At 61.8% G+C, this 12,615-nt stretch overlaps 1 protein-coding gene across 1 annotated transcript in view; it reads left to right on the forward strand.

Moving 5' to 3' along the window:
* Positions 1 to 721: 721 nt before the first annotated feature.
* Positions 722 to 12,615, forward strand: part of barx2 (BARX homeobox 2) — a 32,653-nt gene continuing 20,759 nt past the window's right edge. Inside the window, exon 1 of the mRNA XM_085968183.1 lies at positions 722 to 976. Coding sequence (XP_085824309.1) covers positions 799 to 976 — 178 coding nt within the window. The 5' untranslated portion in view covers positions 722 to 798. The remainder of the gene's footprint in view (positions 977 to 12,615) is intronic.

Here is a 12,615-nt window from a genome sequence, read left to right on the forward strand (position 1 = left end):
CCCCAGTCTGGCTCAGTCCCCAGTCTGGCTCAGTCCCCAGTCTGGCTCAGTCTGGCTCAGACCCCCAGTCTGGCTCAGTCCCCCAGTCTGGCTCAGTCCCCAGTCTGGCTCAGTCCCCCAGTCTGGCTCAGACCCCCAGTCTGGCTCAGTCCCCAGTCTGGCTCAGTCCCCAGTCTGGCTCAGTCTGGCTCAGACCCCCAGTCTGGCTCAGTCCCCCAGTCTGGCTCAGACCCCCAGTCTGGCTCAGTCCCCCAGTCTGGCTCAGTCCCCAGTCTGGCTCAGTCTGGCTCAGTCCCCAGTCTGGCTCAGTCTGGCTCAGTCCCCAGTCTGGCTCAGTCCCCCCGTCTGGCTCAGTCCCCCAGTCTGGCTCAGTCCCCAGTCTGGCTCAGTCCCCCAGTCTGGCTCAGTCCCCCAGTCTGGCTCAGTCTGGCTCAGACCCCCAGTCTGGCTCAGTCTGGCTCAGACCCCCAGTCTGGCTCAGTCTGGCTCAGTCCCCAGTCTGGCTCAGTCTGGCTCAGTCCCCCAGTCTGGCTCAGACCCCCAGTCTGGCTCAGTCTGGCTCAGACCCCCAGTCTGGCTCAGTCCCCCAGTCTGGCTCAGTCCCCCAGTCTCTCCCCAGTGTCTGGCCCCAGGCTGCAGGAAGCGGCTGATTGACGGGCCGCCTGTCCCTCGTTGGCTGCTGAAGATCTTTATCGCAGCTTTATAAAGGGCTGCAGGCGGAGCCGAGCCTGAGAGCCGGAGCCAGGCGCACTCTGGCCGCCCGCACTTGGGCAACTTGCTGTCGCGAAGCCTGTCAGCATGCAGTGTCCCGCCGAGCCGAGGCTCGCCTTCCCCGGGCTGCACCCGCCGGGGAGCCGGCGTTACAAGACCTTCCTGATCGATGAGATTCTGGCCAAAGAGACCCGCAGCTACCTGCAGCTGGCCCTGGGCTCCCGACCCGGCATCGTCCGCCCGCAGGCGCTGCACTCCTGCCCCGGTACGAGCACTTTATCTGACTGTCTGCTTCGCTCTGTCGCGGTGTGTGCTGATGTCCCACTCCCTGTCCCACTCCCTCTCCCCTGCCCCTCTCCCTCTCCCCTGCCCCTCTCCCCCTCCCCTGCCCCTCTCCCCTGTCCCTCTCCCCCTCCCCTGCCCCTGTCCCTCTCCGCCTCCCCTGTCCCTCTCCCTCTCCCCTGCCCCTCTCCCCTGTCCCTCTCCCCCTCCCCTGCCCCTGTCCCTCTCCGCCTCCCCTGTCCCTCTCCCTCTCCCCTGCCCCTCTCCCCTGTCCCTCTCCCCCTCCCCTGCCCCTGTCCCTCTCCCTCTCCCCTGCCCCTCTCCCCTGTCTCTCTCCTCTGCCCCCTTTCCTCTCCCCACTCCCCTGTCCCAGCCGAAAGGGACAGCGCTCATGTCTCGGGGAATGAGATATTAACATTTCTCAATAGACGCATCAATGCAGAACGTTTAAATTTCATACCAGGGTGAATAGTTAGTCGCAACTTACTCGTCCTGTTCAGGAATCACGCTCCATGAAGATCCAATCGGTTCGGGACTAACACCGGCAAATGATCGTGATTTTGACAGTTGACTCGTTAATAATCTAACTGTTCCCTCAAAATATCAACAAGCTAATAGTGCCCAGCGCCAGTGAGCAGTGACTGTGCCCAGTGCCCTGCGCCAGTGGGCAGTGTGACTGTTCCGAGTGCCCAGCGCCAGTGAGCAGTGTGACTGCACCCAGTGCCAGTGAGCAATGTAACTGCACCCAGTGCCCAGCACCAGTGAGCAGTGTGACTGCACTCAGTGCCCCGCGCCAGTGAACAGTGTGACTGCACCCAGTGCCAGTGAGCAGTGTGATTGCACCCAGTGCCCAGTGCCAGTGAGCAGTGTGACTGTACCCAGTGCCCAGCACCAGTGGGCAGTGTGACTGTTCCCAGTGCCCTGCGCCATTGAGCAGTGACTGTACCCAGTGCCCAGCACCAGTGAGCAGTGTGACTGTTCCCAGTGCCAGTGAGCAGTGTGACTGTTCCCAGTGCCCAGTGCCAGTGAGCAGTGTGACTGTGCCCAGCGCCAGTGAGCAGTGCGACTGTTCCCAGTGCCAGTGAGCAATGTGACTGTACCCAGCGTCCAGCGCCAGTGACCAGTGTGATTGTTCCCAGTGCCCAGCGCCAGTGAGCGGTGTGATTGTACCCAGTGCCCAGCGCCAGTGAGTGGTGTGACAGCTCCCAGTGCCCAGTGCCAGTGAGCGGTGTGACTGTTCCCAGTGCCAGTGAGCAGTGTGACAGTTCCCAGTGCCCAGTGCCATGAGCAGTATGACTTCTGTACTCAGTGCCAACAGTCGGAGCGTGGAGTGCCCATATTCTAGCTCACCGGACAGACGAACTGCACAGAATTAGTGCAATGTGAATTAGTTTAGCTGCAAACAGTTTATAGTTTTTCGGTTTCTTCCTCCCCACACTGATGTTCCTTGTGGTCCCTCACTTTATAGAACTTAATTTTATATCTAACTTTTCAAAATAGAGTGTTTTTTCCCAAATCTTCTCGCCTCCCTTTCTGAAGACACTGGCTTTTGCTGGATTTCCACAGACACTGACTCTCACTGGGGTACAGGTTCTATAGACACTGACTCTCACTGGGGTACGGGTTCTATAGACACTGACTCTCACTGGGGTACAGTCTCCACGGACACTGACTCTCACTGGGGTACGGGTTCCACAGACACTGACTCTAAATGGGTTCAGGTTCCACAGACACTGACACTCACTGTGGTACAGTTCCACAGACACTGACTCTCATTGGGATACAGGTTCCACAGACACTGACTCTCACTGTGGTACAGTTCCACAGACACTGACTCTCATTGGGATACAGGTTCCACAGACACTGACACTCACTGGGGTACAGTTTCCACAGACACTGACTCTCACTGGGATACAGGTTCCACAGACACTGACTCTCATTGGGATACAGGTTCCACAGACACTGACTCTCACTGGGGTACAGTTTCCACAGACACTGACTCTCACTGGGGTACAGTTCCACAGACACTGACTCTCACTGGGGTACAGGTTCCACAGACACTGACTCTCACTGGGGTACAGTTCCACAGACATTGACTCTCACTGGGGTACAGGTTCCACAGACACTGACTCTCACTGAGGTACGGGTTCCACAGACACTGACTCTCACTGGGGTACGGGTTCCACACACACAGACTCTCACTGGGGTACAGTTCCACAGACACTGACTCTCACTGGGGTACGGGTTCCACAGACACTGACTCTCACTGGGGTCTAACAGTTGCTCGAGTCCTTGCCGTCTCTGTATAAATGTGCGGTGTGATTGAGCCCTGTGGGTTCAAGTGATTTTAAACCTGCCTCTTGAGGTAGACAATTATTGTAGTTTGGAAAGTTTATTTCCCGGATGGTTTGGGTGGTGGGAGGTAAAAACTCTGCCTGGCTGAGCTCTACAAACCGGGTCGGACCGAGCCGGAGAGCCGGGCAGTGCCGGGCTGGCTGTAGCCTGTCCAGCCACTGCACCTGGGAGTAGCCATGACTGTAAGAGGGCAACAACCAGCCCGAACTCCCAGCCCTGCTCACCAGGCACTGCCTGTGCACCGAGTGTGTTTCTGTGCACTGAGTGTGCGTCTGTGCACCGAGTGTGTGTCTGTGTACCGAGTGTAGGTCTGTGCACTGAGTGTAGGTCTGTGCACCGAGTGTGTGTCTGTGCACTGAGTATGCGTCTGTGCACCGAGTGTGTGTCTGTGCACTGAGTGTGCGTCTGTGCACCGAGTGTGTGTCTGTACACCTAGAACTGTACCCATGAGAGTCAGTATGTGCGCGGAGAAATGGGCTGTAAAATTGGAGGTAAAAAGAATTGTGCTAGTGTGTAAAATGCTTGGTGTGGGTATTGTAACCAACCCGTTGTATCCAATGTGGAACCTGCCAGTTCTGTGTGTGGTTCTTATATACATGCAGAGCTCAGCCACACTGGGCACTTGGCCTCTGCCTGTGGCGGCTCCTGCCCACTCCTGTCTGTGGGAAGAATATTCCCAAATGTGCGCAGTGCTGCTGAGCAGTGGCCGTCTCGAGAGTGCAGGAGCTGGGCACGCTGGGACCTGGAGTCACTGGACGTCCTTCAGGGTATGGAGGCAAAATAAGGCTCTCCCATTGGCGGGGGGGGGGGGCGGTCCCAGTGTTAGGCTCCCCCATGGGAGGGGGTCCCAGTGTCGGGGTCTCACATGGGAGGGGTCCCAGTGTCAGGGTCTCCCATGGGAGGGGGTCCCAGTGTTGGGGTCTCCCATGGGAGGGGGTCCCAGTGTCGGGTCTCCCATGGGAGGGGGTCCCAGTGTCAGGGTCTCCCATGGGAGGGGGTCCCAGTGTTGGGGTCTCCCATGGGAGGGGGTCCCAGTGTCAGGGTCTCCCATGGGAGGGGGTCCCAGTGTCAGGGTCTCCCATGGGAGGGGGTCCCAGTGTCAGGGTCTCCCATGGGAGGGGGTCCCAGTGTCAGGGTCTCCCATGGGAGGGGGTCCCAGTGTCGGGGTCTCCCATGAGAGGGTGTCCCAGTGTTGGGGTCTCCCATGGGGGGGGGTCCCAGTGTCGGGGTCTCCCATGGGAGGGTGTCCCAGTGTCGGGGTCTCCCATGGGAGGGGGTCCCAGTGTCAGGGTCTCCCATGGGAGGGGGTCCCAGTGTTGGGGTCTCCCATGGGAGGGGGTCCCAGTGTCGGGGTCTCCCATGGGAGGGGGTCCCAGTGTCAGGGTCTCCCATGGGAGGGGGTCCCAGTGCCAGGGTCTCCCATGGGAGGGGGTCCCAGTGTCAGGGTCTCCCATGGGAGGGGGTCCCAGTGTCGGGGTCTCCCATGGGAGGGTGTCCCAGTGTTGGGGTCTCCCATGGGGGGGGGTCCCAGTGTCGGGGTCTCCCATGGGAGGGGGTCCCAGTGTCAGGATCTTCCATGGGAGGGGGTCCCAGTGTCAGGGCCTCCCATGGGAGGGTGTCCCATGTCAGGGTCGCCTATGGGAGGGGGTCCCAGTGTCAGGGTCTCCCATGGGAGGGGGTCCCAGTGTTAGACTCTCCCATGGGGACAATAATTTTATAATGGGGGTGGCATCACCAACAAGCCTGATTCTGTCATCATCCAATGTACACACACACTTACATAGACAGACTCACTCACTCACTCACACTCACTCACTCACTCACACTCTCACTCACTCACTCACACTCTCACTCACTCACTCACACTTTCACTCACTCACTCACACTCTCACTCACTCACACTCTCACTCACTCACTCACACTCTCACTCACTTACTCACACTCTCACTCACTCACTCACTCACCCACTCACACTCTCACTCACTCACTCACACTCTCACTCACTCACTCACACTCACTCACTCACACTCTCACTCACTCACTCACACTCTCACTCACTCACACTCTCACTCACTCACTCACACTCTCACTCACTCACTCACACTCTCACTCACTCACACTCACTCACTCACTCACACTCTCACTCACTCACTCACACTCTCACTCACTCACTCACACTCTCACTCACTCTCACACTCTCACTCACTCACACTCTCACTCACTCACTCACTCACTCACTCACACTCTCAGTCACTCACATTTACACACACACTCTTTGTAGAAGGTTCACTTGGTAGTCACCAGGACTGCGAACCCTGGGATGATTTCCCGCTGCCAATCCCTGGACACTGAGAGCAGGTGAAGCGCCTTTGGGGTCAGTATTTAACACATGATAGGGAGTGGTGCGCCCGCCACCATTTAAAAATGTAAACGTTCCGGAATGCTGCTGGCTCTTGGCCAACAGAAACGCTGATGTTACAGGAGAAACTCATTCTAAAAATAGGTCAGAAGTGCTGATTGTGCCCAGGAGAAGTTTATGGAGATACAATGCCAGCCCCGCCCAGAGTGCCTGTAATGCCCACACCCTCTGCTCATCCACTGAGGGCGATGGGGCTCGGGAACTTTGCAGATGTTCGTGTCGAGTTGCAATTGTCAGTTTTAGCCTTTATTTGGGTGGGCGGCTTGTACCAAGTGTTGATTATACTGTAGACTATGGTGCCGGGCTGTAGAGGGGCAGGCGGTGATGCCGCGGGTAATATCAGGCCTGGTTTCACTGCTCTGGTCAGCTGCTCCGGCCCCTTGCTCTGGCCCGGAGAACCATCTTTACTTCTGTGCACCTCCAGCGCGTCCTGCCTTTGCTTAGCTTCTGTGCTGATCAGTTGGCTGGTCCTCAGACAGGCTGAGCAGCCGAGTGGAGGTGTGCAAGGCCGCACAGCATGAGGTGGAGACTGGGCAATGTCCTTACCATTGGATCACTCGTCCTTGCTGGCCAGTTTCTCAAGGGTTGTGTGGTTAGACCGGGGCTGGGATTGGGAGTCTCGACTCCAGATCACCCTGCAGGCCAAATCCCAAATGGGAAGGTGTTACTGGCTGCGCTCTCGGGTTCTCCATGCTGGTTAAACTCCAGCAGTGTCCCTCCATATACCGGGGAACGGGGAGCGGGGAGGGAGAGGGGAGGAGAGGGAGAGGGAGGGAGGGAGAGGGGGAGGAGAGGGGAGCAGAGGGAGGGAGGGGGGAGGAGAGGGGAGCAGAGGGAGAGGGGAGGGGATGGAGAGGGAGAGGAGAGGGGGAGGGAGAGGAGAGGGGAGCAGAGGGAGAGGGGAGGGGATGGAGAGGGCGAGGGGAGGGAGAGGGGGAGGGAGAGGAGAGTGGAGCAGAGGGAGAGAGGAGGGGATGGAGAGGGCGAGAGGAGGGAGAGGGAGGGAGGGGGAGGAGAGGGGAGCAGAGAGAGAGGGGATGGAGAGGGGGCGAGACGGAGGAGGAAGAGGGGAGGAGAGGGGATGGAGAGGGAGGGAGGGTGGGGAGGTAGAGGGGTCCCCAAATCTCAGCTCCTGCCAAGCTGCGGCTATACTCTCTGGATTTGGTAGGTTGGGTGTGTCCCTAGGGAGAGAGCGTGGGGAAGCGGAAACGCTCCCTTTTGGAGACTCAAACACAGACCGAAAAGAATGTGTTGCGTTACTAATTCCTTCTGCCAGCCAGTTTCTCACTCGTCCTGTGCCCATGTCTGAGATTTGCTGACGTGGTCCTGTTGTAAACCCGCCCTGAGCCCAGTGGACCAGCACCTTGGAATGATCATAAGTAAACAAGAATATCCGGCGTCAGTCTAAATTTATGTTTCCTTTCTTGGCACTCACCAGCAAATGATTTGTAATCGCAGCCCAAGCGAGCTTGCAGAGACTGTCCCCGGGGGCAGTGCCCACACCGTGACCCCAGGGGGCCGTGCCCACACCGTGACCCCAGGGGCAGTGCCCACACCGTGTCCCCAGGGGGCCGTGTCCACACCGTGTCCCCCAGGGGCAGTGCCCACACCGTGTCCCCAGGGGCAGTGCCCACACCGTGTCCCCGGGGGCAGTGCCCACACCATGTCCCCAGGGGGCCGTGTCCACACCGTGTCCCCCAGGGGCAGTGCCCACACCGTGTCCCCAGGGGCAGTGCCCACACCATGTCCCCGGGGGCAGTGCCCACACCGTGTCCCCGGGGGCAGTGCCCACACCATGTCCCCAGGGGGCCGTGTCCACACCGTGTCCCCCAGGGGCAGTGCCCACACCGTGACCCCAGGGGCAGTGCCCACACCGTGACCCCGGGGGCAGTGCCCACACCGTGACCCCAGGGGGCAGTGCCCACACCGTGTCCCCAGGGGCAGTGCCCACACCGTGTCCCCAGGGGGCCGTGTCCACACCGTGACCCCAGGGGCAGTGCCCACACCGTGTCCCCAGGGGCAGTGCCCACACCGTGTCCCCAGGGGCAGTGCCCACACTGTGTCCCCAGGGGCAGTGCCCACACTGTGTCCCCAGGGGCAGTGCCCACACCGTGTCCCCAGGGGCAGTGCCCACACCGTGTCCCCAGGGGCAGTGCCCACACTGTGTCCCCAGGGGCAGTGCCCACACTGTGTCCCCAGGGGGCCGTGTCCACACCGTGACCCCGGGGGCAGTGCCCACACCGTGTCCCCCGGGGGCAGTGCCCACACCGTGTCCCCGGGGGCAGTGCCCACACCGTGTCCCCCGGGGGCAGTGCCCACACCGTGTCCCCCGGGGGCAGTGCCCACACCGTGTCCCCAGGGGCAGTGCCCACACCGTGTCCCCAGGGGCAGTGCCCACACCGTGACCCCAGGGGGCCGTGTCCACACCGTGTCCCCCGGGGGCAGTGCCCACACCGTGTCCCCAGGGGGCCGTGTCCACACCGTGACCCCAGGGGCAGTGCCCACACTGTGTCCCCCGGGGGCAGTGCCCACACCGTGTCCCCAGGGGCAGTGCCCACACCGTGACCCCGGGGGCAGTGCCCACACCGTGACCCCAGGGGGCAGTGCCCACACCGTGTCCCCAGGGGCAGTGCCCACACCGTGTCCCCAGGGGCAGTGCCCACACCGTGTCCCCAGGGGGCCGTGTCCACACCGTGACCCCAGGGGCAGTGCCCACACCGTGTCCCCAGGGGCAGTGCCCACACTGTGTCCCCAGGGGCAGTGCCCACACTGTGTCCCCAGGGGGCCGTGTCCACACCGTGACCCCAGGGGCAGTGCCCACACCGTGTCCCCGGGGGCAGTGCCCACACCGTGACCCCGGGGGCAGTGCCCACACCATGTCCCCAGGGGCAGTGCCCACACCGTGTCCCCGGGGGCAGTGCCCACACCGTGTCCCCAGGGGCAGTGCCCACACCGTGACCCCGGGGGCAGTGCCCACACCATGTCCCCAGGGGCAGTGCCCACACCGTGTCCCCGGGGGCAGTGCCCACACCGTGTCCCCGGGGGCAGTGCCCACACCGTGTCCCCAGGGGCAGTGCCCACACCGTGTCCCCGGGGGCAGTGCCCACACCGTGTCCCCAGGGGCAGTGCCCACACCGTGTCCCCAGGGGCAGTGCCCACACCGTGACCCCAGGGGCAGTGCCCACACCGTGTCCCCCAGGGGCAGTGCCCACACCGTGACCCCGGGGGCAGTGTCCATTCACCCACACCATGTCCCCGGGGGCAGTGTCCATGTGCCCACACCGTGACCCCGGGGGCAGTGTCCATGCACCCACACCGTGACCCCGGGGGCAGTGTCCATTCACCCACACCGTGACCCCGGGGGCAGTGTCCATGCACCCACACCGTGACCCCGGGGGCAGTGTCCATGCACCCACACCGTGACCCCGGGGGCAGTGTCCATGCACCCACACCGTGACCCCGGGGGCAGTGTCCATGCACCCACACCGTGACCCCGGGGGCAGTGTCCATGTGCCCACACCGTGACCCCGGGGGCCGTGTCCATTCACCCACACCGTGACCCCGGGGGCAGTGTCCATGTGCCCACACCGTGACCCCGGGGGCCGTGTCCATTCACCCACACCGTGACCCCGGGGGCAGTGTCCATGTGCCCACACCGTGACCCCGGGGGCCGTGTCCATTCACCCACACCGTGACCCCGGGGGCAGTGTCCATGTGCCCACACCGTGACCCCGGGGGCAGTGTCCATGTGCCCACACCGTGACCCCGGGGGCAGTGTCCATGTGCCCACACCGTGACCCCGGGGGCAGTGTCCATGCACCCACACCGTGACCCCGGGGGCAGTGTCCATGTGCCCACACCGTGACCCCGGGGGCAGTGTCCATGCACCCACACCGTGACCCCGGGGGCAGTGTCCATGTGCCCACACCGTGACCCCGGGGGCAGTGTCCATGCACCCACACCGTGACCCCGGGGGCAGTGTCCATGCACCCACACCGTGACCCCGGGGGCAGTGTCCATGTGCCCACACCGTGTCCCCAGGGGTCGTGTCCATTCACCCACACCGTGACCCCGGGGGCAGTGTCCATGCACCCACACCGTGACCCCGGGGGCAGTGTCCATGTGCCCACACCGTGACCCCGGGGGCAGTGTCCATTCACCCACACCATGACCCCGGGGGCAGTGTCCATTCACCCACACCGTGTCCCCAGGGGTCGTGTCCATTCACCCACACCGTGACCCCGGGGGCAGTGTCCATGCACCCACACCGTGACCCCGGGGGCCATGTCCATGCACCCACACCGTGACCCCGGGGGCAGTGTCCATTCACCCACACCATGACCCCGGGGGCAGTGTCCATTCACCCACACCATGACCCCGGGGGCAGTGTCCATTCACCCACACCATGACCCCGGGGGCAGTGTCCATTCACCCACACCGTGACCCCGGGGGCAGTGTCCATGTGCCCACACCGTGACCCCGGGGGCGGTGTCCATGCACCCACACCGTGACCCCGGGGGCAGTGTCCATGCACCCACACCGTGACCCCGGGGGCAGTGTCCATGCACCCACACCGTGACCCCGGGGGCAGTGTCCATGTGCCCACACCATGACCCCGGGGGCAGTGTCCATTCACCCACACCGTGACCCCGGGGGCGGTGTCCATTCACCCACACCGTGACCCCGGGGGCAGTGTCCATGCACCCACACCGTGACCCCGGGGGCAGTGTCCATGCACCCACACCGTGTCCCCAGGGGTCGTGTCCATTCACCCACACCGTGACCCCGGGGGCAGTGTCCATTCACCCACACCGTGTCCCCAGGGGTCGTGTCCATTCACCCACACCGTGACCCCGGGGGCCATGTCCATTCACCCACACCGTGACCCCGGGGGCAGTGTCCATGCACCCACACCGTGACCCCGGGGGCTGTGTCCATGTGCCCACACCGTGACCCCGGGGGCAGTGTCCATGTGCCTACACCGTGTCCCCAGGGGCCGTGTCCATTCACCCACACCGTGACCCCGGGGGCGGTGTCCATGTGCCCACACCGTGACCCCGGGGGCAGTGTCCATGTGCCCACACCGTTACCCTGGGGGCGGTGTCCATGTGCCCACACCGTGACCCTGGGGGCAGTGTCCATGTGCCCACACTGTGTCCCCGGGGGCTGTGTCCATGTGCCCACACCATGACCCCGGGGGCGGTGTCCATGTGCCCACACCGTGACCCCGGGGGCAGTGTCCATGTGCCCACACCGTGACCCCGGGGGCGGTGTCCATGTGCCCATGCCGTGACCCCGGGGGCGGTGTCCATGTGCCCACACCGTGACCCCGGGGGCGGTGTCCATGTGCCCATGCCGTGACCCCGGGGGCGGTGTCCATGTGCCCATGCCGTGACCCCGGGGGCGGTGTCCATGTGCCCATGCCGTGACCCCGGGGGCGGTGTCCATGTGCCCACACCGTGACCCCGGGGGCAGTGTCCATGTGCCCACACTGTGACCCCGGGGGCGGTGTCCATGTGCCCATGCCGTGACCCCGGGGGCGGTACCATGACATCAGGTGTCTGGTTGGTCATTTAACCCTTTTCAGATTTTCTTTCTGTGCCTTGAGACGTTTTACTAAGTTAAAGGCGATAAATAAACACAAGTTGTTTTGCTCCCTCCTCTCCTGAAGGCACTGCCTGAACCGGGAAAGAGGTTTCACCCGCTGCTACCTCCTCATGTGTGGGACAATGAGTGTCAGCAGGATATTTGACTGTATAGGGAATCGCAGCTGATCCCAATCCTGTCCTCTTCCAACTCCCACACGTGCACTTTCTGGCAGGAGGCACCGGGGAGGGATCTGGACTGACATCAGGTCTCATTTTTAACCTTCCTCTAATCGCAGGAGTGCTGAGAGCTGGGATGGGCTAACCTGGCACAGACTGAGGGGCGCTCTGCTCTGTGTGGCTCAGTACAGCAGTGCGTGGTGCCTTCACTCACTTGGCCCCTGGCAGGTGCTGCACATTAGAGGTAATTAAGTCCACGGTGCAGGCGAGAAGCCTCATCACCAGCTGCCGGTGTCAACAATTCAACAACAACAACTTGTATTTGTATAGCGCCTTTAATGTAGCAAAACATCCCAAGGCGTTTCACCGGAGCGATTATCAAACAAAATTTGACACCGAGCTACATAAAGAGATATTAGGGCAGGTGACTAAAAGCTTGCTCAAAGAGGTAGGTTTTAAGGAGCGTCTTAAAGGAGAAAGAGAGGTAGAGAGGCGGAGAGGTTAAGGGGGGGAATTCCAGAGCTTAATGCAGAGCAGCTGAAGGCCCGGCCACCAATGGTGGAGCGATTATAGTCAGGGATGCGCAGGAGGCCAGAATTGGAGGAGTGCAGAGATCTCGGAGGGTTGTAGGGCTGGAGGAGGTTACAGAGATTCGGGTGGGCACGGCCCATCATTCTCCAACTATTAAAGTACACAATGGCGAGGCTTCCTGCCGGCAGCATGCACTCCAAGTTCAGGCTCACCATGCTGCCCATCACTACTGTCTGGAGATTGTGGGCAGAGCACGGGGCCCGTTGTATTTGGAAGTGCTTCTAATGCTGGATGACTCTAAGCACTAAATCGTATTCTGAAATGTGCGCTAGTCCAGTTGTGTCACTACCCAGGCTTTTGCTGTGCACGTTGTCACAGTGCTGTGCACACTGTCACGGTGCTGGCGCATTGTCACGATGCTGGCACGCTGTCACGGTGCTGGCGCATTGTCACGGTGCTGGCGCATTGTCACGGTGCTGGCATGCTGTCACGGTGCTGGCGCATTGTCACGGTGCTGGCGCATTGTCACGGTGCTGGCATGTTGTCACGGTG

This window comes from Somniosus microcephalus, chromosome 26 (genome assembly GCF_052327205.1).
Source record: "Somniosus microcephalus isolate GS21.2 chromosome 26, FLI_Smic_1.0, whole genome shotgun sequence".
Classification (NCBI taxonomy): Eukaryota; Metazoa; Chordata; class Chondrichthyes; order Squaliformes; family Somniosidae; genus Somniosus; species Somniosus microcephalus.